This window comes from Drosophila erecta, unplaced genomic scaffold (genome assembly GCF_003286155.1).
Source record: "Drosophila erecta strain 14021-0224.00,06,07 unplaced genomic scaffold, DereRS2 tig00000000-arrow-pilon, whole genome shotgun sequence".
Classification (NCBI taxonomy): domain Eukaryota; kingdom Metazoa; phylum Arthropoda; class Insecta; order Diptera; family Drosophilidae; genus Drosophila; species Drosophila erecta.
Genome location: NW_020825194.1, coordinates 4148134 through 4176045, shown reverse-complemented (window position 1 = coordinate 4176045; position 27912 = coordinate 4148134). Strand labels below are relative to the sequence as shown.

General features: G+C 42.8%; 1 protein-coding gene across 3 annotated transcripts in view; it reads left to right on the top strand.

The window, feature by feature from the left end:
* LOC6554276 (nucleolysin TIA-1) overlaps positions 1–27912 on the top strand; it is an 87828-nt gene that overhangs the window by 32964 nt on the left and 26952 nt on the right. For all 3 annotated transcript variants that reach the window (XM_026984083.1, XM_001981436.3, XM_026984082.1), the window contains exon 3: positions 19325–19412. In XM_026984083.1, the coding sequence (XP_026839884.1) occupies positions 19325–19412 (88 nt within the window). The remainder of the gene's footprint in view (positions 1–19324; positions 19413–27912) is intronic.

Here is a 27912-nt window from a genome sequence, read left to right as displayed (position 1 = left end):
TACATTCAAATTTGAAAATTTATTTTTTCAACATTTTTTTGTCATTTTTCTGATGTTGTGATGCTGTGGAATTTCAAAAATGTCCTAAGACTGAAGTTCTAAGGTCCATAACTCAACTTATCTTAATCGGATTTTGAAGTGGCATACCTCTAAATGTTTCTGGAGCAATTCTCTAAAAAACTACATTCAAATTTGAAAATTTATTTTTTCAACATTTTTTTGTCATTTTTCTGATGTTGTGATGCTGTGGAATTTCAAAAATGTCCCAAGACTGAAGTTCTAAGGTCCATAACTCAACTCATCTTAATCGGATTTTGAAGTGGCATACCTCTAAATGTTTCTGGAGCAATTCTCTAAAAAACTACATTCAAATTTGAAAATTTATTTTTTCAACATTTTTTTTGTCATTTTTCTGATGTTGTGATGCTATGGAATTTCAAAAATGTCCCAAGACTGAAGTTCTAAGGTCCATAACTCAACTTATCTTAATCGGATTTTGAAGTGGCATACCCCTAAATGTTTCTGGAGCAATTCTCTAAAAAACTACATTCAAATTTGAAAATTTATTTTTTCAACATTTTTTTGTCATTTTTCTGATGTTGTGATGCTGTGGAATTTCAAAAATGTCCTAAGACTGAAGTTCTAAGGTCCATACCTCAACTTATCTTAATCGGATTTTGAAGTGGCATACCTCTTAATGTTTCTGGAGCAATTCTCTAAAAAACTACATTCAAATTTGAAAATTTATTTTTTCAACATTTTTTTGTCATTTTTCTGATGTTGTGATGCTGTGGAATTTCAAAAATGTCCCAAGACTGAAGTTCTAAGGTCCATAACTCAACTTATCTTAATCGGATTTTGTAGTGGCATACCTCTAAATGTTTCTGGAGCAATTCTCTAAAAACCTACATTCAAATTTGAAAATTTATTTTTTCAACATTTTTTTGTCATTTTTCTGATGTTGTGATGCTGTGGAATTTCAAAAATGTCCCTAGACTGAAGTTCTAAGGTCCATAACTCAACTTATCTTAATCGGATTTTGAAGTGGCATACCTCTAAATGTTTCCGGAGAAATTCTCTAAAAACCTACATTCAAATTTGAAAATTTATTTTTTCAAAATTTTTTTGTCATTTTTCTGATGTTGTGATGCTGTGGAATTTCAAAAATGTCCCAAGACTGAAGTTCTAAGGTCCATAACTCAACTTATCTTAATCGGATTTTGAAGTGGCATACCTCTAAATGTTTCTGGAGCAATTCTCTAAAAAACTACATTCAAAATTTGAAAATTTATTTTTTCGAAATTTTTTGGTAATTTTTCTGATGTTGTGATGCTGTGGAATTTCAAAAATGTCCCTAGACTGAAGTTCTAAAGTCCATAACTCAACTTATCTTAATCGGATTTTGAAGTGGCATACCTCTAAATGTTTCTGGAGCAATTCTCTAAAAAACTACATTCAAATTTGAAAATTTATTTTTTCAACATTTTTTTGTCATTTTTCTTATGTGATGCTGTGGAATTTCAAAAATGTCCCTAGACTGAAGTTCTAAGGTCCATAACTCAACTTATCTTAATCGGATTTTGAAGTGGCATACCTCTAAATGTTTCTGGAGCAATTCTCTAAAAAACTACATTCAAATTTGAAAATTTATTTTTTCAACATTTTTTGTCATTTTTCTGATGTTGTGATGCTGTGGAATTTCAAAAATGTCCCAAGACTGAAGTTCCAAACTCCATAACTCAACTTATCTTAATCCGATTTTGAAGTGGCATACCTCTAAAAGTGTCTGACGCAATTCTCTAAAAATCTGCTTTAAAATTTAGAAATAAATTTTTTCTAAATTTTTCTACTCTAACGCCCATAAACCGCATAAAACTCGCACGCCCACACTTTTAAAAAATGTTTAAGCTCTTTTTTCCTTCTATTACTTTTTTTCCAAATTTCTACTGATAGTCCAGAAAATATTGAATTTTCTCGTTTGCGCTTCCACTAGCTGAGTGACGGGTATCTGATAGTCAGGGAACTCGACTATAGCATTCTATCTTGTATGGTGTGTTGTCATATGAATATCTGTTTATAATTGTGGGCGAGGAATGTTTAACTGAGAAACTTTGAATTAGTAACTTGAAGTCGGTAATCGAGAAATATGATCGGAATCCGTAGCAGAAAAAGCGGTATCCGCACATTGTTTGGAATTCCACCGCATTAATGCACTGCCAGCCACTCTTTTCTGGTATGTTCTGCAATCTGACACATGCATTCCATCTCCAGCGATTGTCTTTTGAGGCTTTTGGCTCCACTGCAGTCACACCGATGAAGAGAAGGACACGCTGCTATATATGAACTGGCAGAGGGCAGCGGATGTGGGTGGTGGCAGATGCGAGTGGGTGAATGGGTGGCTCAGTGGGTGGTGGGTGGTGGCTAACTGTCAACGGCAACAGTGGCTGGGTAATGAAACCGCGAGGAATGCAAACCAGGGCCTGAACAAACAGCGCAAGACACTCGAAATGAAATGGAAGCCGGTCGGTTGGCCGTCAGGAAGCTCGGTTAACAGCCCAATGGCAAGTGGGCGCCCGCTGGGGGCGTGGCTTTGCGCAAATGTCATTATGTAACGGCGTATAATTAACCGAAAATCGTTTAAATGCGCGCGCAATCCGCCCCGCCGACCGCAATGTGCAAATTAAAAACGCAGCAGCGGCTGTTCGGCAACTGGGTTTGGGTAAAATGGGGAAAATGAAGCGGAATTTCCAGGTGACAGAGCGGGACAAACGGTACACTATACAAATTTGTTTGAACTGAGAAAAAAATAAATATAATAATCATTCTACAAAAACTAAAAAAATATCAAGCAGTTATCAAGTTAGCATCCGTACTGCAAGTAGTCAAGTTTCAGTTATTAGTTGGCTTAACCTTTGGGGATTTTAAAATACTTTTTTGAGTGCACCATCTACAGAGTGGAGAGGCTGCGACGGCGTGTTTACTTTGACATTAAATAAAGTTGTTTGACTGGACTGATTGTGCCGTCGAAGGAAGGAGCCATCACTTGTCCAACATGGCACGCATAAATAACAAATAAATCATTTATGGTCAGGGCAAAAACATTTATTGAGGCTCTGCCGGGCAAACAGACAAAGCGAGTGCTGGGCAAAATAAATTAATTAAAAGTTGCAGTTGCGAACGAAGGAGGATGTCAAAGTTTGCCATGGCCTCTGGCCGATATATACTTGCTAACACATACACGAACTCACGCATGTAGGCGTGCATACAATTGCCAAGAAAGGAATCGCAGTTGCTTCGATTAAGAATCGCTTGCCTGCGCTCGCATAAATGTCAAATTGAGGACACGAGTCGGGAACTGCAATCAGCAGCCAAGTGCAAATCCTTTCACTCCCACCGCTTCTTGGCTTATTCCTGCAGAATTTGCAAGTGTTACGTGTGTGCACTGGAATAAAAATGAGAAGGACAATCTGCAAATCACGAATAAAGGCTTTTAAAAGATGCAACAAGCTCCGAAGATTTAACAATTGAGTAGTCGCTTTTGTGAAATCTTATTTATGTTGGACGGATTTGTTTCTACCGTGTCCTATGCGAGTTTTTTTTCAGTGCACCCCGGGTTTTTAATTTGTCTTACAATTTTAATTGCAACGCCGTCGATGTTCAGGAGGCTGGCAGGCAAGCGGGCAGCTCGCGCACGTCTTCATATTCATTTTCATTTCTTATTGACATGTCAATGCACCACACACATACACATACACATGCACATACACATAGCCATGCACACAAGCACAGTGTGAGCCGTTTAAATATGGCTAAAAGCCGGCGCGAAAAATTCTATAGCATGCCTTTGGGCGCAGCGACGAAGGCAAGAAAATTAATTAAAAATGCGCAACAAACTTGCTAAAAGTTTGCCCTCGTTTCGCCTTGTGTTCCTCTGCGATGACGATGACTATGCCGATGGTGTGCAATTTAAATTTTCATCCTACTTAGTCTAGATTTTCCCGCAGTAATTTCAATGCATTTAAAAATTCAAAAGCCAGCACAACAAGTTTGCCACGTCACCGCTCCCGTTCCCTGCTTATTTAAGCATACAACTTTTGACGTTTCCTCTATGCCAGATGCTTATCAATAATTTATTTATAAGCTTCACCTCAGAACACATGTTGTCAGTATGCCATGTTGGCCTCAACAGGCTCCGTGTCTTGCCGTCGCTTTCCGTTTCGTATTTTGTGTTTTATGGCCAGCCGAGTTTCAGCTCAGTCTCCTAGTTGGCTAACAAGTTGCTGCCAACTGCCAACTGGCAACTGGCAACTGGCAACTAGCAACTGGCACACACATGTGTTTGTGGGCGAATTGCTAGCTGGTGGCTGCTTCGTTCTATTGCATAATTTACGACTGCGAAATGTGTTCATTTAGTTTTGCAAATTGTTGACATGAACAATCATTAGAGCGTCGCACAGATTTCAGCATCATTTCATCCACTGTGTGTTGCTTAGCGAAAATTCCTTGGCCATGGCATCTCTGCTATTAGACGGGCTAATTTCTGTTGCGAAATGCGTCTGTCAGAGTCGAGTTCGCATGCCCCCTCGACAGTCAAGTTAAATTCGTTGTATTTGGTTGCTAAACAACTTAAGAAGTTGACACTTGCCAGGCAAAATATTTTCATCAACAACTCAGCAAAAATTAGCAAGTGTCAAAGATAAATAAAAGACGGCCGCACCCCGCTACCCCATGTTTATTTGCCTGTTGAAATAGTGTCAAAGTGAGTGGACTCTTCACATGCGGGAAGCAGTTGCCACTGTCTTGGCCCGAACGGCCGACCGCCCGACCCCGTTCTTGGCCATCCCCATTGGGCCAAAGAAAACTTGACTAACTATGCAAATAAGAGTGCCATGTGTGTCTGTGTTTGTGTTTGCAGCTCCAGTAGTGCGGGTGCACTGGCCGAAATATCTATTCATTCATTGGAAAACTATAAAAGTACATTTAAGTTTAAAGAAAATCATTTTTTTTGCAAATTTTTGCACTTTTTATAAATGGTAAAAACAGAAAATAATGTAAAAATAAATAAAAATCAAATGTTTCAGATTTAAATGCCAATGGCCGCCTTTTATTGCAAATTGAACTACGAGCTACCAGGTTTATCATTCCACACAAATGGATAATGCTTCGTGTGGTTTTATAGCTGCAACTTGGTCAAATGAAGTCGCAGAGTCGTAAAAAATGCTGTTTTGTGCCGCTTATAAGCAAAGCTAACAGCCCATATTACGTTTTTAATGTTAAACAAAAAAAAAAATTTTAATTTTTCAATTTTTTTTAAGGGGTACCATCATCAAAATTTGCAAAAAATGCCAAAAAATTAATTTTTTCAGAATGAAATACCATTCGATTGGAAATTAAGCGACGAGCATAGAAAGGTATAACATTCCACATTTGGCTAATTTCATCGGTTGCAATAGCTAAAACACTAATTATTTTATTGACGGAAATAATGACTATGGGCAATAAGCAAAAATTACACATTTTAAGGCGGAATTCACCTGTAACTCGGTCAAATTAGATCGCACAGTCAAGTATTGTACTGTTTTATGCAGCGGACAACCAAGGCTAATGATCCATTAAACATTTTTACCCATTTTAAAAAATTATTTTTTTTGCGAATTTTTGCATTTTTTGTAAGGGGTACCATCATCAAAATTTGCAAAAAATGTCAAAAAATTATTTTTTTCAGAATTAAAAACCAGTGATGCCATTCGATTGGAATTTAAGCTACGAGCATAGAAAGGTATAACATTCCACATTTGGCTAATTTTATCAGATGCTATAGCTAAAACACTAATTATTTTATTAACGGAAATTAGGGCAATGGTCATTAAGCAAAAATTACACTTTTTAAGGCGGAATTCACCTGTAACTTGGTCAAATTAGGTCGGACAGTCAAGTTATGTACAGTTTTATGCAGCGGATGACCAAGGCTAATGATCCATTAAACATTTTTACTGGTTTTGAAAAATTAATTTTTTTCCGAATTTTTGCGTTTTTTGTAAGGGGTACCATCATCAAATTTTGCAAAAATTGTCAAAAAATTAATTTTTTCAGAATGAAATGCCATTCGATTGGAAATTAAGCTACGAGCATAGAAAGGTATGACATTCCAAATTTGGACAATTTTATCGGTTTCTATCGCTAAAACACTAATTATTTTATTGACACAAATTAGGGCAATGGTCATTAAGCAAAAATTACACTTTTTAAGGCGGAATTCACCTGTAACTTGGTCAAATTAGGTCGCACAGTCAAGTTATGTACAGTTTTATGCAGCGGATGACCAAGGCTAATGATAAATTAAACATTTTTACCTATTTTGAAAAATTAATTTTTTGCTAATTTTTGCGTTTTTTGTAAGGGGTACCATCATCAAAACTTGCAAAAAATGTCAAAAAATGAATTTTTTCAGAATTAAAAACCAGTGATGCCATTCGATTGGAAATTAAGCTACGAGATCAGCAAGGTATAACTCTCCAAGTTTTGACATTTTAAACGATCAGTATGGCCAAAATAGCTATTTTTTGTCGTAAACGAGTATCAGGTTTTTGGCTGATTTTTCTCTCTGTGCAGTTGACGAAAATAAGTAGTATAACCACCCCAACGGCGACAGTTGGTGCAGAGTAAGTGCAGTTGGTAGAAATTAAGTAAGTTTTTAGCTGCAATTTTTGCCGAAACTATGTCAAGTTTGGTTTTAGTTGCCAGCAAAGTTTTTGCTTAAGAAAATGCCAAGTATAAGTATATCAAAGGAAGCTGGAAAAGCGCGACTCTCGAGTAAGACACTAAGCAGACGTCGGCAGAACCTAATGAATTTCATGCATGGCATGCAACTCACGAGTCGGAGTTGCAGTCGCTTAATTAAAACCATTAGGCGTGAGTCAAACTTGCCAGGGGAATAAAATTTGACGGCATTGGGTTAGGGCAGGAAAGTCGGTGCGGGGGAGGGGAGGCAGGTCCTTCATAGGCCACGCCCCCGGCAGAAGCAGCAGCAGCAGCCAATTTACATAGTTTCTTTAATGTTTGCTGCATAATTTTCACATTTTTCAGTGTCAAGCCATGGCTGCATTGTCTCTGCTTCTTTCGCACCCGGCCCTTTGGCAAACTGCTAGCGAGAAATCTTTTGCATGTTTCGGTCATATTCTAAAAGTAATAGCATGCCACCGCTCTGGGAATCCCCTGAACCCCGGTCAAGTGCCCCACTTAGCCTGACCCTTCGGGAGATTTTTATGACTCGCCCAGCCAGCGTCAGATGCAGCATGTGGATGTGGCTGAGGCTGAGGATGCAGATGCGGATGCGGATACGGATGCGGATCCGGATGTGCATGTGGTGGCCAGAAAAATAGGGGGCGGGTGCAAAATTATAACATTCGCCTGCAACTGAAAGCGAAAGCTAACAAATTTTAGACCAGCGATTAAACATGGCGAGAAAACGAGCACTGGGAGAGAATTTAGGTGGCGGTGAACTTATATTAGTCTAAAAGGAATACAATAATTCATAGAGCTAAGAATGTTTAATATCTTTCACTTCTAACGCATTTCTCATTTAACCCCAGAGACATTGGCTGTAGCTACGCGCAACGTATCTGCTGCACTTGGCAAAATAATGGGAACCACGGAAATGAACTTGTTTCAGTTGGGTGCAAACTTTTCGCCCGAGCTGTTGGCCAAGATGGCCAGGAGATGGCGCAGCGGGCTAAAAGCCAGCCAGCCAGCCAGCCAGCTCAGCTGAGCTATGGCCAAGGCGAAAAAAGTTTAATTCAAAAACTTGTACAAAAATGCACATTTAATGGAAATTTACAACCTGGAGTCGCGTCAGCGACAGCAACAGGAGTTTTCCCAGTCCGGAAACCCCGAAACAAGGGCCACAAAGTTGCAAGAGGCAGAAGGGTGGGTGTGGGGGTGGGGCTGGGCAGGGTATAAAGAGAAAAGAGCAGCGCAGAAAAGTGTTAACGGATTGTTTGTGCGCCAAATGGCTGCCAAGGATGAGGCCGGGATGTTGTCCTGCAGTTGTCTGCCTTTGGCCCTGGCTCTGCGCAACCGGAAACGGAAATTGCGTAGCGCAGCCAAGTGCGTTGCTGTGGTGCAAAAACGGCAGCGAGCCATAACGTGGACACCATCACTCCACAGCCACTGCTCGTGCAACCCGGACCACCCAATGCAGCACAGGTGCTGGCCAGGCTGCTGGCTGCCATTAACGCGTTTTGCATTTTTTAAGTGCTGCGGGGAGGGAAAATGTCAAGGCTGCGATGGCCGGGAAATGGAGAGGAAATAATATCTGCGGATGAAATGGATCAGACTGTGCGGCTTAGGAGGTTGCAAGGCAATGATTAGATCATTCCGAGCTGCTGCAATTTAAGAGATTGAAAAGCTACAGTTCTAGGAATTACTGTAGTTAAAACGCAGCTGCTAGGCATGCAACCAAGTCCGCATAATTAGGCAAAAACTTAAATTGAATTCGTTGCGCTGCTGCCTTCATTAGCATTATTTGCCATTACGACTGCACGGTCATTGTAAGATCATCCAATCAGCTCTTAACTCTCGACTCCTCAACAATGCTAAGCCATTTGCAAAACCGAATCAAAGCCAATGAAAGTACGAAAAGTTTTTCATGTGCAATATCCCGCTGCAGCGCTGGCCGGCAAAAGTGAGAGGGCGAGCAAATGAAAATGGAGCACTCCATTTGCCGGCCAGTCGCTGCCACATGGCAATCCCAGTTTTGCCCGCAGTTTCCTCGCCGTTTTCCACGCTGCACCGCAAGAGCCAAACAAATAAGAAATTAGTTCGAGCGAAAGTTGTTGCAGCTGCAACCGAATGAGAGAAAAATCGCAAACAGCGCTGGAAAGGGCAGAAAAGAACGGGAAAAAAAGTTTCCAGCTAATGTCTTAATGTAAAAGTTTGTTAGCTGTAAGTGGTGGGAGTGGGCGGTGGGGCTGCTTGGCGAACGGGGCGTGGCACCGCCACCTGAGTGGGTGGTGCAACTTATGGCAACTTTTTAGCGAGCACGTTTGATTGAAATTTGTGGCAAATTGCTTGAGGCAGCAGCGAGCTGTAATGGAATGATCAAACTGCTATCAGTGAGCGGGGTCTTACCAACTATTGGAAATGAGGCATAAAAGGCACCACTCTTATCAATTTCACCTCAAATGAGTGTAGCTACAACCGCCATGCCGCCCCTTCCACCCACACGTATCTGCAGTTTGTGCAATGGCCAAAATGGCAACGGCAAGAGCCAAACAAATTGCCAGCCATTACCAGCCAGAAGGGTAATTTTTACTTTTCCAGCTTTTCCAGGCGCTTTATTTGCCAGCCAAATTTGTACGAATTGCTGCAGCACCACCAATACTACCATCACGACCAGTTGTAAGAACCAACAAAGCTGGCTGTCGATTTGTAATAGGTGATTTGGCGAAGGAAATTGAGACATCAATAAATGTGGCTTGCTTTGGGTCGCTTTAAGTTGGCTGTAAGGGGTGGTCCGACCAGAATTGAGCCATATGCAGAAAAAGTGCTGCAGTCGCATGCGTTTGCGCTGCGCATACGACATGTTGTCTGCAGTGATGAGAAGCCCCACAGATTGCTGTGTATGGCCATATTTGTCAATATTACATTTGGATTTTTATGCAACTTCACCTTAGCTTAAACGCATAACTTTTTCGAAAAACTCTTAACCAAAAATATATGAATTTGCAAAGGCAAATAAGTCCTTTCCCATCACTGCTTTTCTGCAGGTGTAGGAGAAATCGAATTGGTATTGTCTTTGTTCTAATTGCCCGAATCGAACTGCATTTGCGGTGTACTCCGCCATGCCGTTTGACTCGATTTCTTTCAAACTTGTTGGGTCTTGGGCAAATTGAACGTTATTGCCAGGATTACACAATAGACGTGACCAGGGCATTGCTCGGACAGACAAAATCAATGCAGTTTGTTGACCAGCTAAATTCGATATGACAATTTGTCCAAGCAAACGCTGAGTATGTGAGTCCCTTCGCAAAATAATCCGTGGGCGAGGAAAAATGGAATGACGCTTTTAAAGAAAGGAAGCCATGAAATCAATCCAAAGTCAATCTCACAACTGCTGGGCATGCACAGATGATTGGGTTACATAACGCTTCAAGGGATTTCCATGACATGTGGCGCAGGTGCTAAAAGAATTGGTCACACAAACGAAAAGAAGGTGGAAATATAGGCGATCTTTAAAAGTGTGTTAAAGATCTTAATTATGAATAAACTCACTGTAAAGTAAACTTTAAATCACTGATAAAATTCGTGTGCCACAAAAACAAACGAATATAATAAATAACAACGGAACAAAAGCGGCTAACGAACAACATCACGATATGAGGGGAGCACAGACAAATGTGACAGCAGATGCAGATGTGTCGCAGGATTGGGATGAGCTAAATGTTTGTGCAAAACATTAAAATAATAATCAAAACAATGATAATTGAAAGCACACAGAGCGAAAAGAAATGCGCGGAAAAATTAAAAACAAATATCAGAAACTGCAATGGAAAATCGTCTGGCATGTGGATAATTTCCAGCAGACTTGCCGCTGCATTAGTGCACAGACAGACACACATACGTGTATGCTGGTATAGACAATCACACATATCCTGACAGGCAGGACAATATAATCTGCCGACAATTTGCGCCTAAAAGTTGGCTGCATTTTGCTGAAATGCAAACATGGCTGGTTATTCCGCTAGAGCGCCGACACATTGGCAAATCCAAATATTGTTGCAGCCGCCTCACCCGGAACCCAAAACTCTCACATATCATTTAAAATGCATAAATTCAGCCGCCTGCCGGGCATTACACACATTTTCCGTTAACAGTTTTCGTTGCCAAAGTGTCGAGTGTTTGAGTTTGAGCCGAGTTTTCCCACCAGCTAGGCAAATACCCGCTTTGTTCATATATTATTTGCAGTCAAATTAAATCTAACAGCTGTGAGTTTTACATGTGTGCGGACTACGAACACATTTCGAGGCAAATATGAATTTTTAATACAATTTTCGGGAAACTTTTGTGCAACATTTCTGCTTAATTAAGTATGCTGCAAGGGACGACGTATGCAGTAAGTCGTCAAACGGCTGAAATATTCAAATAAATTCTTATAACGTCATATTAATTTGGAGGAAAGTTTGTCAGGGAAAAAGTTGAGGCAATAATTTACACAAATTGCCAATCCTGCTGGCCGAATAATGTCAGTCAAGTCAAGCTGGCCAAAAGTCACAATTCGGTCAGAACTTTTCTCCGGCTGCCCGACAACTTGTTCTCACTTTATCGCATCTTTATCGGCTCCAGCTCGACAAACACGTCGCCGGAAAATTCAAATGATAAGGCTGTGGCGCACCGAGCTCAATCTGTGGGTGGTTGGGTGGTGCGGCCCTCAAAAGTGGGTGGATTTTTGGGGTGGTGGTGCTAGTGGTGGTAGTGTTGGCTGCAGGGCATTGCGCGTTATGACAACATAAACGATATTTACTTTTTGTGCCTGGCTATTGCCATTTCGCCTGCCATTTCTTTATTTCTCTCGATGCCTTTTATGCCGAGTTTGCTTTCCCTGGGTTTCCCATTTTCCTCCACCACCAGCACCGCTCCTCTCACTGCGATTCTATATCCCTTTTCCTATGAAAAGTTTTTGACTGTTTCTGTGTGGCGTATTCTTTTTGTTCGTTTCGTTTGGGTTCTTTTTCAGCTTTTTGCTATTTGAAGTACTTCAAAGATTTTAGCATATTTTATTTGAATACTTTATTTCGTGAAATGCGTTTGTGTGTGTGTGTCTGTGTGTGTAAGTGAATGAGTGGATGGTCGGGTGAGAGGGAATGAAACGACATGACTTTTTCAGCTTTGTTGGCCCCACTTTCCACTAAACCGCCCCTCTTGTATCCGCACTCCTAACTAGTTTCTATGTCTTTGGTGCAAAGTTTTCCTTCAGTCGTTGGGAAATGAAATTTTTTTGAAAATTTTTCCGCGGGGAAATGAAAAAGTTTGTCCTGGTGGACACAATGCGGCCGCCCTCGATCCTTTCACCCCACTATACACACGCACACACACACACACCACACCACTTGTCCTGCAAGTTCTAGTTAATATTACGCATACGCCGCGTATGCCCTTTTGACTTTTTGCCCCCACACCCGCGCAGACTTTCTTCGTCCATTTTGCGTGGCAGCTGCTGCGCGGGCCACAGGACTCGGAACAAGGCGTGGGATAAGCAATAAAGGATAATGTCATTCAATGTTTTGTGTGTCCCGCGCACAGCACCCAGGCCAACAAAAACAACAACTGAGGCAGCGACAACGGTGACAACAACAAAAGCGGAAACGCTTGCCATCATCAGCGTCGTGCCGTCGTGCTCATCGTCTTCGTTGTCGCTCTCGTTGTCATTGGCAATAGTTTCGTACACTGTTCAAAATCCTGTTCAGTGCTTATTCAAAAAATGTAAACTCAGGGCTCTAATTGGTGGAAAACCTTTTGAAATCTCGGAAACAACGCAACTCATTTATACAAATGAAGATACATAGTTTGCTTAGAGGTGCACATTTTTGTTGAAGTGTACCGACTTTGTTGCTGTTTTCGGCTGCCTCAGATTCAACTTTCAGCTCGCTGCTCAGCCAGACAATAGTCAAAAATGTCTTCATGTCGAGAACGAGGAGCATAACGGAAATTCGCATTTGAAAAATACTTTCTTCATTTAACAACAATGTCGGGCGGCGACAAGGACGATGGGAAGGTGGTAGCGACAAGACACTGGCAGGGCGGCAAAGTGTTGGCATTACTGTAAATCGTTTTCGTTTTACGTTTCATAATGACAAAGACTGTGGCAGCGGATTCAAGCCAAGGCGATCCCAGCCGATTGACAGACAATGGGCGGAAATGAAAGGAGCTGTTGCCAAAATTTGGAACAATGAAACAAAGAAATCCAGCCAAGTGTTTTTTAATGAGCGCTAAGCCCTAAGGTCAGATCAATATTTCATAATAGCTTACAGGGCTTTTATAGTAATTATCAAACGTAAATAATCATGTTGGAAATATGTAATCACCACGTGGCTTACAGCCATTGTAACATCGTGGGGGTGGAGGCAAACGACTCAAGTTTCATGGCAAAACTTTTCGCATAAGCGTGTGTACGGATAGGGAATTGATTTTTCTATAAGCCCTAGTGAAAACTTTCGGCCGCTTTCGCTGTATAAAATAAAAATAAAAAACAATCAGCGCAATGCTGGCGTCCCATATGCGCGACAAAAACACTTCACTCCGCCGACAGCTCATTTTCATCGGGCTGCGAGTTGCCAGGAGCAGGAGCAAAAGCAGGAGAAAGCGCAGGACATGCGGTGACATTTCGCCAAGAGGCGTTTGCGGGCGGGCATATTTAAATCTAATTTTGTCACTCAACGAACAGCGACACATGCAACTGATGCTGCTTGTGCAGAGCGAGAAAAAGTTCGTCAAGTGGGAGCAAGTCAATGATAAAGATTGCTGAAAACTGCATGGTGATCTTGCATAGCCAAGAATGCTTTAGCATCGCCAAAACACAAGCAAGCTACTAAAGTAGACTATAACCATATATCATAGCCAGTTGATTTTCTCGCAGTGCAGGGCTGCTCTCGACTCTCTGTAATCGTGATTTCCTGTGCAACAGACGGCAAACGAGAAGGCGACAGGGTGAGCGAAAGGAGCGGAGATAGAAGCATTGTTGTCGCCCTGCTGCCGTCTTTGTGGGACGCGTTAAAAATGTCACAGCGCATTGCATACTTATTGGCGCATGTGTTAATGCACCACCACAGGCATCGCACCACCGAACCGCCAAACCGCCGCTGCAGCGCGCTGGCAGGCTAAATGTTACGCGCTGCATGCATTTGTGGCTGGCAAAATCCTTTCGCTTTTTTCCCTTTTTTCCGTTCGACGTTTGCATATTCTCAGCCCTCACTCACACACACTCACACTCGGCTTTTTCCTACCTTTTGTGGCAGGTGTTTGAATTAGCTTTCTGTTGGTTGGCCGGGCTTTAGCTGCAGCACAATGGCTTGCAATTGCACAAAAGCTTATTAGGTTTTCCCCGCCGTTCGTTTCACTCGTTTTCCCTCTGTGTGTGTGTGTGTGTGTGACTGCCATTTCGTTTCAGCCCTAGAATTGGTGTGTGTGTGTGTGAGTGTGTAATACTTTTTTTTACAACAAATAATGCGCTTTGAGGTCGCGTGCTTCACGTGTTTTAATCCATTCGCTTTTAGCCCCCTCCCCGCGTTCTCAACTTTTGTGGCACTTTTACGCTTCGCTTTTAACGGCGGCGGTGCAAACGGCAGCTCCAAATCCATTTGACAATGTAAACAACAAAGGGAAACTTGGCTCCCAAAATGCATAGTTCACTTCGATAAACAGAAGTAGTGGTTCCGCCGGAAAACTAAACGGAGTTAGAAGTATTTAAAGCGCTTTAATAACTCGCATGTGCCATACAAATGCATCTGTATCTGTATCTTGGAAACTATCTGCAAAGAGCTTAGCTTAAATTATATATTAAAGCAAACGAAAGTCAGCTTATGGAAGAACTCGATTAAAGTACCATTGAAATGCGCTGCACAAACTAGCTAGTCAAATATTTCTACAAAATTTCACTTATATTCATTAAATTTAAACTTTAGCCTGCAGCTTCACCTTTTTATGCCTTTCCCTGCTTATCTGCTACTCCGCATGTATTACAGCCGAAAAGCTTGACGATGCGAGTTGTCTGGCTGCGCCATGAATTATATTCGGACAACAATGGACGCCAAGGACTCTCCAGCAGATGCGTTGCCCATGGCTATAATATGGCCCGGAGCACTCGAAAATGGATCGGGGATAGCTGGAATGTACTCCCATTTCGTTTACACGGCGATTTCAGCTCGAGCTGCTGTTGATTTAATTCAAGAGGCCATGCATTTGCAATGTCGAGGGTTCGCATGAAAAACGTACGGCGATTCGCAGGAGCGTTATTCTTCTTTTTGCGATATAATTGCTCCGCTTTTCGAGCGATGCAAATACAAGTGGCATTGTAACATAATTTTCCAGTAAAATACATCAAAATGGACCATTGTGAAAATCTCCATTTTCATATGTTTGCACAACAGTCTAAACTTCACACAGGCAGATATGTTGATGTGGTTAGTTAGCATCTGTGTTTATATTTGTGTTTGCATTTTGCATTTTCTGCCGTCGAGTGAGGGAGGTGGGTGGAATGTGGGGGCATACACATGTCCATGTCCGTCACATTTGTCGGTGAACATGTAGTGGTGTTTACCTCCGTTCCACAACCCATTTTATCGCTTTTTCTCTGTCGATTTGGCCTGGCACATTTGTGTTTGTTCAGCTACTTTTGCGGCTTGCCGCTTTTCGCGCACATTTCAACCACATTTGTAGTCACTCCGGTTTGGACAACCGCCAAAAAACCAGCCGAGAAAAAACAGTTCAAGTGCGCGAAGAAGGAAAAGCCAACAAAAAATATGACTACAGCTTATGCAACACCTTGCAATACTATGATCGTACAACTGGGATACATCTGTCCGTGCTCATTCATCTCTTATGCAAAAAGCTTAAAGGGTTGCCTTAAAAAAAATCATAGAAACTATGATGTGTGCCAAACTATTCAAGGTAAATAAGCGGATGACAGTGCTATACATTATTAAACAAATTCAGAAGGATTCATATACAAAGTCAGTACCATTACAAGTTCATAAAGTGCCGTAGTACTGCATTGAATGTGCATTGATCTACCGCGAATCGCCAATTTACCGCCCAAATTGAGTACAAAGCCGTTTAGATAGCCACTTCTCATTTAATGCCTCATCATTTGAATTTGGTTCGATAATCGAGAGAGAGCGCAGGAAATGAATTAGAAATGCCGGCAAATTGAAACGCATTACCATACAAATCTATAATTTCAACGAAATTAGTGTACATTTTTATCGCAAAGCAATGTTTTTCCACATTTTCCACCCGCTCGTCTGCGTGTATTTGCGTACCACCGGGCGTATGCGCAATTTGATGTGCTCGCAATTCAATTAAATTCGGCAAATTAAAGCGAACTGGTATAGCTGAAGTGAAATTTAATTGCATGGGGGAACAATTCCCCCTTTGTCCTCTGGCTTTTTCTCTTGGGAGGTCAGGGCAAAATGCAGCACGTATTTATTAGCTGACGTGCATTGATGAAGGTCGAACTAGCGTCGAATGCGTGATCAACTGGAACAGGGGATGGATATTGCAGGGTGGAAGGTGTAGAGGAGCTGGAGGAGCTGGAGGAGGATTCCCGGCAAGGATTCCCTCTGGCCGCTGATTGACTCACGATTATGCAATAAAACAGCAGATGACATGCAGGACAACACTCAAATCCCCGCCGAGACAATGGTCCGCAGACCAGGCCTCTGTTCATCAGCGTCCTTTTTCTCATTTTCCCTCGAGCTTGGGGTGTTTGTGAGGGTTTCATTGGCTTCATTTCAACAGCAGCTTTTCAAAAGCTAAAACTTTTTTATGTCCAACTCATTAAAAATGTGCGCCAATGGGCATTATGCAGGCCAGTCCGGGGATCCTTGATTCCTCGCCGACTTTGGCTCAAGCTTCGTTTGGTTGCCACACATACACATAGGAATACAAACAGAATCGGGCCAAAATACTTCTACACTTAAAGGAATAGGCTGTTTGTTCAAGAAATTGGGTAGCCAATAAATTTCTTTAAAATAAACATTTTTTGTTAAGAAGCATTAGTAACCTTGAAAATGGGCTATTTACTTATAATTTCACTTTATTATTTTTGAGATTTCTTAGTTGTAGCGACTTTATTTTTTCTCATGTAGATTTTAGGATGTTTTCCGCTTGAATTTCTCGCCTTTTGCCTGAATGCGAGCTTCAACGACCAAGTTGAAGCCAGAAAGCCAAATGCAATTTCCAAGTTTTTAATGTGCGAAATTTCTAATTTAAGATTTACGATATTTTTATGTCGAATTACGTACCACCCGGCATTTCAGACCCAAGCCCCCAAGCCGAAGTCCTTGATGTTCGCTCATTTTCGTGCTCTGGTGTTTGGCTGTGAATTCCTTTTGGCCAGCTGCTTTATGCCCGCTCGCTGGGAAGTTGGCCCGGCTTTTAATGGAGACGCGGACTCTTTAATTGTGGAACCGAACTGTGCGTAATGCAGGCCGCACCGGATGGGTATATTTTTGGACTCTTAATTATGGACACGCCCAAAGGTCAATGGTCGCCTTTTGATGCAAATTTTATGGACTGGAACTTAATTGGCCCGGACCCGTTGAATGGCCCACACACAGCGCGGAAAAACGCTGAAAAATCTGCCGCTGGCAAATAAAATGCCCTGTCCAAATTGTTTTGCGACTGACCAGTTGACTAAAACCAACAAGAATTTGTAACTGGTGCAGATTTAATGTGCATTTGTTTTCGGCGCGGTTTGTTTTTGTTCCGAGCGGGGAACGTCGAACGGGTGAAAGGTCAGGGGAAGGCTTGTATACGCAGCGATTGCAGCTGCAGTTTTGTTAGTTAGGGCAATAAATTGTTGGCTTGGTTCGTTGGACGGGTATGGAGGGGTTGGGGTTGTGTCAGATGCAGAGATTGCATAAAATAAATTGGTCAGCGATTGATTTGGGGGATTTGCCGAACAATTTATTACCACCGAGATAAAGGCATTTGAGTGTCAACATCAAAACGGCAACATTCCATTCCAGTCGAATGCCCGACCCAGTCAAATATTTTCGCTTTAATCCTTTTTGCGTGCCCTACACGGAAACCAATGTTGCTTGTGACTGATGGACTTTAACAGACTGTTTCAAGATACTTATAGTCTGATAACAAAAAATTACTAAAAAAAATATACTTGTTAATTCATTACTACTTTATACAAGTAATAAGCTGATGGTTCCTAAGTCAACGTCTAAGGATGTGAAATATTGTTCGAAATATGAATTATTTGAACTTTAAAATACACTTTCCGGGCGCTCGATTTTTTGCAGAGTGCTCAAAGGTCACATTTTACAGCACATTAGGCAGACATCCGATTCGAGTGGAATTTAAACCGCTTAAGTGAAAGAGAAGCGTCGACACGTGCTCCATTGGCCAGACAGGGAGACAGCGATTCCCAGCGGTGCTCGAAAAAAGAAACCGCAAAAACCGTATCTCAATTGCAATCACTCAAAACAACGGAAATGACGCTTAGCACAACTTCCTGCCGCTCCGGCGGACAAACGGACGGCCAAATGAAAGCACCACGGCTACGGGACGACGCGCAGCACCACCACCCATCCGAATTGTAATTCATGTCGCTGGGGGAGTTTTCTTTTTTGGCATATTTGTCAACTCTGCTTCCACTGCACACATGAGGAGGTGGGGCAGGGGTGTTGGTGTGGCTGTGGCACATTCGAGTGCAATTTCCTTGTAATGCGAAACTATGTCATTTTGGCACGGACGCGAGCCGAAAAGCAGTTTCGGGATCCCGGATGGTCTGCGCTGGTCTATGGGTACAGGCAAGCCTCACAAAATCAACAAAACTGCTCAATTAACCCACAAAGCAAAACATTTTACATAAATCGCTTTAGTAATATATTGTGTAATGATTATACTCTGTGCTTTAAAGCTAAAACATCATTAAAACAATTAGAAGTGAAAGTACATGTACCAATTGGAGCATACCTCTTTATAGAAGTTGGCCCGTGTTTGTTGGCAGCGCGTGCATGCAAACATGACACGTTGGCGCACTTGTGATGGCACTCGTGTCCACCTGGCAGCCGGCTCCTGGCACTTTTCACCCAGCGATTGCAGCTGCAACCGGATGCGGAACCAGAAACTCTGCATCTGCATCTGGCTCTGGAGCTGAAGCTGGAGCTGGAGCCGGAGTGCCGAAAATAGCCGGCAACAACCGGCAAGCAAAGTGGCAACTGGAGTGACGGGCTACGGGTCTCAGGGAAATGATGCCGGGCTAGGATTCGGGGGCGAGATCCTAGGCAGCCCGGCTGACAGTCGGCATTTGATAATGTCAAGCCCCAAATCAGCAACAGACACCGGCCAACTGGGAAAACGGGGACACGGGGCTCGAAACTCGAAACTCGAGGGTGGACAATTGCACGTTGCGATTTCAGGCAGTCGCCACTTGGCCGGGCACACATGGCCATCTTGGGCATCTCAAGTGTCTGTCTGGGCCATCGTCGAGTGTGGCTTGTCTGGTCGCCAATGGCGAGACTAAGCAACCGTAGTTTAACTCTTGCCCAGACCGTAATTGCCGCTAAATTTGTCTTCCTTTTTGTCTTTACAGAACAGTTTCACATTTTTGTGGGCGATCTGAGTGCCGAAATCGAAACGCAACAGCTGAAAGATGCATTCACCCCATTCGGAGAAATATCGTAAGTAGCCGCACAAGGACTTTTAGTAAATATAATATATGCAAGTATAAGATCTCCCAATTTGGAAATCGCCTGGGTTACCACTTTCTAATTACCAGAGCTTTAGCCACTCCAAAAACCTTTTCTAGCATCGATTCCCCGTTCTGGCAGCACATTAACTCCAATCAAAGAACATTTTGCCGCACTTGTGCCGGTCGAGCAAATTGTTAAATAAACAAACAGGCGGCAAATGAAGTCCCCCGTCTTTCTGCGCCTAATTTATGAATAATTAGCGAGCCGAGGGTGCATGTCGAAGGAAACCGCGAAATGTTGTGCCACAGCAATGTGAATTTCTCTTATTTCTGGCTTTGCTTTTGTTTTTTCCGGCTGGTTTTCTGGAAATCACGAGTGAATGGAATGGTCCATAGAAACTGCGGCTGGGGCTGTGGCTCCCAAGCAACGGGCAATAAATTAATAATTTAATTTTCGACGTTTTTGTTTGAGCAGCAAAAAAGGGGGAAAAACAAACTGCATCGGGGACCGGGACCAGTTGAAAGCCACAAGCCGCTGTCGACGCCGAGGCAAACAAATGATGCCGGGCGAGTGGCCCAAAAAAATATTAGAGCAGAACAAGTGAAAGCAAATAAAACTGATTTATATACATACACCCCCGATTCAAGCGGGGTTACCTTGCCTTACCCTACAAACGTACAAATATATATATACTTGTGCCCGGCTCAGAAATGTTGCGTCTGCTCATCAGGTCACTAACCAAAAAAAGACGTCCTGGGAGCGTTTTTCGCAGGCTTTTCATTTGCCACTTCCTTAATTAATGAGCATCAGCCTCCGTCTCCGTCTCCGTCTTTCATTCGCCCCTCGCTATTTGCTCGCAGTTCTTTTGAGAAACGTTGAACTCATTTTGCCAGAAACTATTTATTCGAGCGAACACTCAAAAAAACATCGAGAATATACACTTTAGTTTGCAATTCATTGCATATTCATTCATCTTTTATGCGTGTCAAACTTTAACTTGCTCTAGTCATTATACTCGCTTTCTCTAAATAAGCTTTTGTTCAAATAAGATAAAAAATATTCTGTGTGCAACGCCAAACGTTCGTTTAATATTTCGGGGGCTTGTCCTTTTGAAGTGCTCCGCGGATTTTTGGTAGCTTTTTATCCCGCGGCTCCGGATCTGCAAAAACCGTTCTTCCGCGTGTTTATTTTATGGCAGGAGCAAATCTACGAAATAATTACATTTTCCATCTACACCTGAAGTGGCTCTCCGCTGCCTTCGGGGTCCAAGGATTCAAGGATCCCAGCAGCCGGCTTCAAAGACATCCTCTTGCCAGGACATCCTTCGCCTTCGCAGCTGCCTTCGTCTCTTAATTTATTGCTCTTTATGCCTTAAGTGCCCGCGTGGGAAATAATCGCAAATATGTTGTCGTCTCCGGCTTTACCTACTTTTCATCATCAGGTTAACAGCACTCATGGGTGGATTTTTCATTAAGGACGCTAAATTTATACAACAAATTCGCCCCCAGACTTGAGCTCGTTTTTAATTAACTGGCCTAACTTTTCAGCTGCGGTGAGCAGTGCAAACTTCGCAAAGTAATATGTGTGGAAAATTCGACACAACTGAAACTTTTTGTGGTTTTAGTTTCGGAGGCGGGCCACCAGACAGAACTCGTTATGGAAGTCGATGAGAAATTATTAAAAGCAAGGGAAACAAAAGGAGCTTAATCCCTCAATTAATTGCTTCCCTTTTGCAATACAATTGCAATCGGCCACCGTAATCGCACTCATAATCCCTTCAAAATAATTAAGTCTCTTTGAGTTTCCAAATCAATCAACACCTTGTTCTTAATCAAAACCACCGAGCAGCCAGCAGCCAGCACCCAGAACCGTCACTTGTCCACTTTCCCAGCACACAATTTTCCTCCGGGGCACCACTAATAAATGGTTCCCTATCGCAGATGCCTAATGGACTGGCACCCAGCTAAAATCTGATTAGACAATATAATGCGAAGCCCCTCATTCTTATAAGGTCGGCCCATAAAACACAATGCCACGAGTGTGTTTGCTTTAATGCAGCTAATTAATTATTCGACTGGTCGAGAGGATCAACATAAAACCCAAGACCACTTCAGTTGGCCAATTAGGGGCATTCGCAGAAACCAATCGACTGCAGCAGCAGCAGCAGTAGCAATAGCATTAGCAGCTAAGACGATGACGGGCAGTTCAAGGGAATCAAGTTATATGTATAGTATTTGGTTATAATGCTATATTCGTGACCGGGCACAAAACTGAAATTCAATTATCCGCCTGCGGTGGGCGGCACAAATTGCGTCTGCTTGTCGCTGCAGTCGCCGAAGCCCAAAACCATAACCAGATACCAGAGCTCCTGATTAATCACATGCAATATGTTCTGGCCTCGAATTCGAACTCGTTTCACGAGGCGCATTCATAAATAAAACCAGAATCAGATTCAGATACAGAATGGGAATCGGAATCAGAAGCAGTACCAGTAGCAGCAACATAGAGACAGAGAAACAAAGGAGTGCGGCACAATGGGCAAATTGATTAGCGAGCGGGACATGGACACGTCCTGGCCATTTGGCAGGACTACTGTGGGTCCTTGGCTGATTAGTTTCCTCGATATTGTTGCCGCCTCTCATAATTCAATTACATTTTTGTGCTGCATGGCTAACGAGGCCTTCTCGGCCTGTAATTGGCAGACCTTCTTGCTTGCTGCTGTTTGCCGCCATTCATTGTCGGCCACAAAGGGCTTAACTTGGCCTTTGTGCTCAAGCTGGGTCTGTACAAATTTCAAAATTTCTAGGAAAAAAATTGCATAGTGCAATCAATCTTTCAACATATTTCAATGAGTTCCAATTAAAGCTTTCAACTTATAAGCAATGCAAAAGTTTGGCCCAGAATGTCGTATTTACTGCTGTAATCCTTCTTTCCACATTTGGGCATTTGGAACTTTTTTTCCTGTGTATCCACGCAAAACTTATGCCGAACTTACGTGTAAAAGTCCTAAAGAGGTTTCCACCGAAAAAGAAAGCAAAGAAATCAACAAGATAATAGTTGATAGTTGCGACTGAAAATGCGAAGGGAAATAAACTCACTCGCTATCTCGTTTGCTTTTTTCGGTTACTTTTAATGACACTTGGAAAAGTTTTGATTTTGGTTTGCTGTCTACCATCTCCAGACTCGAGACTGCAGACTCCTTTGCCACCTGGTCGCGATGTCATTACGCTGATATTCCTTCTATCCATTTCAATTTTTTCAGAGGAGCATATAATTTTGTCGCCCCGTTTCAGCGACAGTCCTCGATTGGGACGCTGCTGAAAATGAGCAAAACTTTCAACTTAATCTATTCAGAAAGTTGCCCAGCTTCAGCGACGGATTCAGCTTCGGCCTCAGCCCTTTTCATAAACTTCAAAATGCGCTTGTGCACGTCGTCAAGTTAACTTGGCTCTGCAGCTCTACAGTTCTACAGTTCTAGAGTTCTGCAGTTCGACTTTCAGCTGCAGCAGGGGAAACGGAAACCAATGATCGGCGACAAGTGGGCGGCGGAAATGGCGCAAAAAGTTGAGCGGGCCGCGCCATCTAACTCTGCTGTTAAGTAGGCGGCGGCTTTTGTTGCGAGGCGGCGAGTGACAAATCAAAATCGCATTCAAATGCGACGCGGCGTGCAGCGGAAGTTAATGCGAAAAACTTTTGCCCCAAAACGCGCACAATCAGTCAAGCATCATCTCCTTGGCGCTCTTAGCGATTTTCCCTGCACTTGGAAATAAAATTAACCCTTAAATTTGTAAATATTTATTAATAGTCTATAGGCTAGCGCCGAGAAAAAGATTTCTTTTGGCCAATTACTTAATTAAAAGTTTTCTGGTTTTCTTAAAATGTAAAATGCAAATGCAACATTTTGTGTATTTTAGATTTAATTTTTTCTCTATGTAAGTTCCCGGATTTTCTCGCAATCCTTCGCTCCGTTTGTGCGTAGTGTGAAAAATGAGTCTTGGCAGTTTGTGTTGCAGCCGCAAAAGCCTGACACTTTTTCATGCCGCCTGCGACGATTTATATTTGTGGCAAGTGTCAAAAGTTGGACCAAGTTCTGTGACTTTAAAGCGCCACTCAATGCAAATTAAAGAAAATTGAAACCGGTCCGAGTACATTCAGCTGTGTAAACTTTTTAATATAATTTTAATGGCCGGCAAAGTTTGCACAATCATTAAATGGCAAACAAATTTCGTTTTCAATTTGTACAGATTGTGTATCAATACACACAGGTTTAATGCTTAGATAATAGACAGAGAGCCCAGGCTGTGGCGGCATCGCCGTCGCCATCGTCCTTGCATCCTTGGGCATAAATTTATTTAATTTACTTTCATGCCGCGGCCAGGCAACTTTTCCCATAAAATACGCATTAATTCATTAAAATTGACAAAGGCGAAACACGAGTGCCAAGCACGGTTGGCTGCTTTTTGGACAGTGTCTGTTGCCAAATGCTCGGCGACTGAGTGAATGAATGACTGAGTGACTGACTGGCTGGCCGACTTGCTGACTGGCTGACAATGTCCTGCGTTTTTGGGGCCAACTAAACGGAGCCAAAACAGTTTGCAAAACGGCGCCCCACAGCGGCTAAATGTATATAAATAAAAGTGCTTCAGAGCGGCGGCGCCTTTTAAAATTAAATCAACGGAAATAAAAGGGACAACAAGGGATGTAAGGGCAGCAGCGCAAACTTTTTTATCGCGCCAACAAAGCCGCGCCAGAAATTATGCTGCAATGAAGACGACAACGAGTGTAGTCCTTTTCGTCCTTGGACGAGGGGCGACAATTTTTGGCTGCCGCTTAAAATGGCACTTTGGCTGCCTGTCATTTGCAGGCAGCGCGGCACAAATTGAATTTAACTGCAGTTTCTGGCCTCTGCTTCTTTGGTCCTCCGCTTCTCGGCTCTGCCCGGAATTGAGCTGCTGCCAAAAAAAACAAGTCAATTGCGGCGATGGCGATGGCGATGGCTGAGGCTGAGGCTGAGGAGTCGACCCTCCGGGGCCCGCACATATGTTGAAAGTTTATCACTTGGCCAAATAAAAATTTGCTACTCGGGCCGAGTTTGCCACTCCACGGCCTTGCTCTAAACTTTTGGCTACAAATTTATTGGCAATAAATTGACTGCCATTAAAGTAAGCGAATAAAAAATGGCTGCCAACGCATAAATCCCCCAAATAATTTGACAAAATGAGTCACACAGATTGAGTGGCCCATTTTATGTGCCTCTGGCTCTGCGCCGAAGTCACAGGTGCAATTTCGACACGGAAATGTAATTTTAAAGCACTCAACGACCTCTGGGCCTGGAAAAATTAGCGGAGGGGCACAAAATTGTATAATCATGGACCAATAAAGTCGGTCTGTACACTAAGGAATAAGATGCTTAACAAAAATAGGAACACATCATTGAAAGAAATACACTGTTGTTGCACCAAGGCTCTATTTAGCTATGTATCCATTATGACTGGATTGAATGAAATCAATTAGTTGCTCGTTAGATAGGTCGTGGTTTTTCGCTTAGTGTGCCGCCTGTACAGGTGCCCCTCGCACTTGAGCGACACTCTGCGGCAGGTTGGCGAAGAAGGAGCTGCAAACAAGAGAAATCTAATCAAAGCTAATCCAACAAAAGCGAATTCCGGGGCAATGTCAAGCGCCTTTTGTTTGCCCCAAGTGGCGTAAGCGCGGAAATTTGCTTGGCCAGACTCAAGGGCCCGACGATGGTAGACATTTATTTAAAATACAAGCTATAAAATGAGCTGCCGGATGCGGATGTGGCGGATACGGATGGCGAGTGGCGGATGCCGGACGGCCATGCAGATCTGCCACAGAGCCATCCAAGTGTCGAGTGCCCTGTAATTGCCGGACAGAGGTAAACGCCCGAAGGGCCGTCTCAAAGTAGAAAAGATAAGGGCAAAGAAGGTCGGGGGTGGGGAATTAAATGAATTTGATTTACGTTTTTAAAGCCAAATAAACGCCTTTCAATTAAGTCGAAAGCCGGAGCGGCAGCTGCCCGTCCGTAGCCTCTTATTGACTTTGGCAGTGGCAGTGGCAGTGGCAGTGGCAGTGCCGCTGACAGCGTTCGTTGGCATTGGTCTCTGCCAAAATACTCGAAAAACCACCGCAAACACCTGACGAGCATTCATTCGATGCCACCTGCCCCTGCTGGCCATCTCTTTCCCTCTCCCCTTCGCCCATCCACAACCGCCGTTTGCACAGGTCGCTCATACGCCCTGTTGCCTCGATTCGCTTTTGTCGTTACATTTTGAAGCAGGCGTTTTGCACTCGGATAAATTTGGCTGTATCTAACGAATCTATTATGGGTTCTTAGCTATTGAAGGAAGCTTTAGCTGTTTGATATGAAGTGCTTGTAGAATGTTGTGGCAATACTTTGAGAGGTGATATCAGCCTAACAGGGGCAAGCCATTTTCCAATTTCAGCGGTTTTCCGTACAAATGAGGTGGCTTTTTGCTGAGTGCACGCTGTTCGCTTGTTGTCATTTCGGCAGCGCCGCACCGTGTTCACTGATTTCGCTTGCAAATTAATGAGAAATTAGAGACAATGCTGGAGTCGGAGCCGCAGTGGCGCAGGTAGGAGCCGGAACCGATGGCAGGACCATTGCCACTTCCAGGTCCTCTTTGGCCGTCGTAAAAAGAACATTTGTGCTAATTTAGAAAAAGGCAAATTTGGACAGGACTTCATTACGGGCACCTAACGGCATTGCCATTGCTTTTGCCCTTGCTTTTGGCCTGGTCCTTGTTTGATTGATTGAATTTGTCTGGCATTGCGCATTGGAGGTTGGTTCGGGTGTTCAGGAGTTCAGGGGTTCGTCAACCGGAATAATGGGCAAAGTGAAACGCGCCGGGTCCAGAAGCCATACATATTTAATATTTAGATTATTTCCTTGTAGATTGATATCAATTTAATGTGTTTTGGGGCCAGCAACAATTTGCATAATGTCTTTTTGATTTCCATTTAGTTTCGAGGGTCTATCAATTTGCTTAAAAACCAGCAGCACAATGGCGAATTGAATGCATTTCAAATTAATCTTTTCCAATCGAAAGCCGCAATGCCCCGACCCAGAACCACTACAGCGTTGCTCTGCAATTAAAATTAATTAAAACACGTGAGTAGCGGACACCGCCACGCCCCCAAAGAATAGGTAGGGCCTTCTCTGAAATGTCAACGCCCCTTCTATTCGCAATGCGCCGTAATTTCAGATTAATTTGCATATTAGACCGCTGACATTTCCAACTACGGCGAAAGGACTGTGACATGTGTGTGCGTAGTGACGAGTCGATTAATTGCGTTAGATTATCCGCTCCGCACGCACACACACATACTAGCACACACACTAGCACACACACATGCAGTGCATATGTGGGGACGCTTAATTTGTGCCTTGAGGTAATTTCATTTCTTTGTTGTTATTGCAATACGCACGAAGGACATAACGTTTCTGGGCGACCACCAAGCAAAATTATAATTGAGACCCGGCCGCATTGAAATCCTCGAACGCACGCGCTCTTATAAAATCAACAGTTACAGTGAGAGAAATACTTAGTAGCTTATTGGATGAGGCTAGATAGAGCCATATCTTATTGTACAGAGAAATGACTTAATTAGCGAGGCGATCTTAAGTAGTTTCACGGATATATGTAGTTCTATTGAAGACAAAGCACAACATCAATCAATCCAGCAAATACATTATTATAATAATGACATATTTCTCCGCCGTGTACTTGCAAAAGGGGAGTGAGATGTGTTTGTATAGCTAAATAGCTATGCATGCCTAATGTCTGTATTTAACTGGGCATGAACCGTGGGCAAAGTCTGGTTCTGGGCACGCTCGTAATTATAGAAACAACATACCCAGCCAGGACCTTCCCATCAGGCACTTCGTCACCCACTCACACCACTCAATAATCAACTTACGCATCTGCAGCGAAAGACACACACACACACACACACAGACAGAAGTACACAGACGTGGAAGGATAATGCGTGCGTGGCTGGGTGGTTGCCACTCCCACTCCTGGCCATGATAATGTCAATTTGTCTGTGCCACATGGCCACGCGCTTTTTATGATTAAAATAGGTAATAAAATTGTGCATGTGTGTGTGGGCCATTCGGCACTGTCATCGTGCAATGAGACATTTTGTTTGGTGGGGGAGGTGCTTAAATTAATTAAGCCAAATAGAAAAACTGAGGCGCAAAGCCACAACAAATTAAATAAAAACGTTGACAATTCATATGAAGCACCCAGCGACAATTCCCGAAATGATTGAAATGACGCAAAGGTGGCGAAGCAGGTTAAATTAAAAATGTTAATTTGATTTTCATTCAAGCGGCTTCTACCACTTTCTCAGAAAATTGTGTTCATTAGGGCGCCTTTTATAACTTATTCGGTACAAGAAGGGCTAATTAATCCAAGGAATTTACTAATTAGATGGTTATGTTATT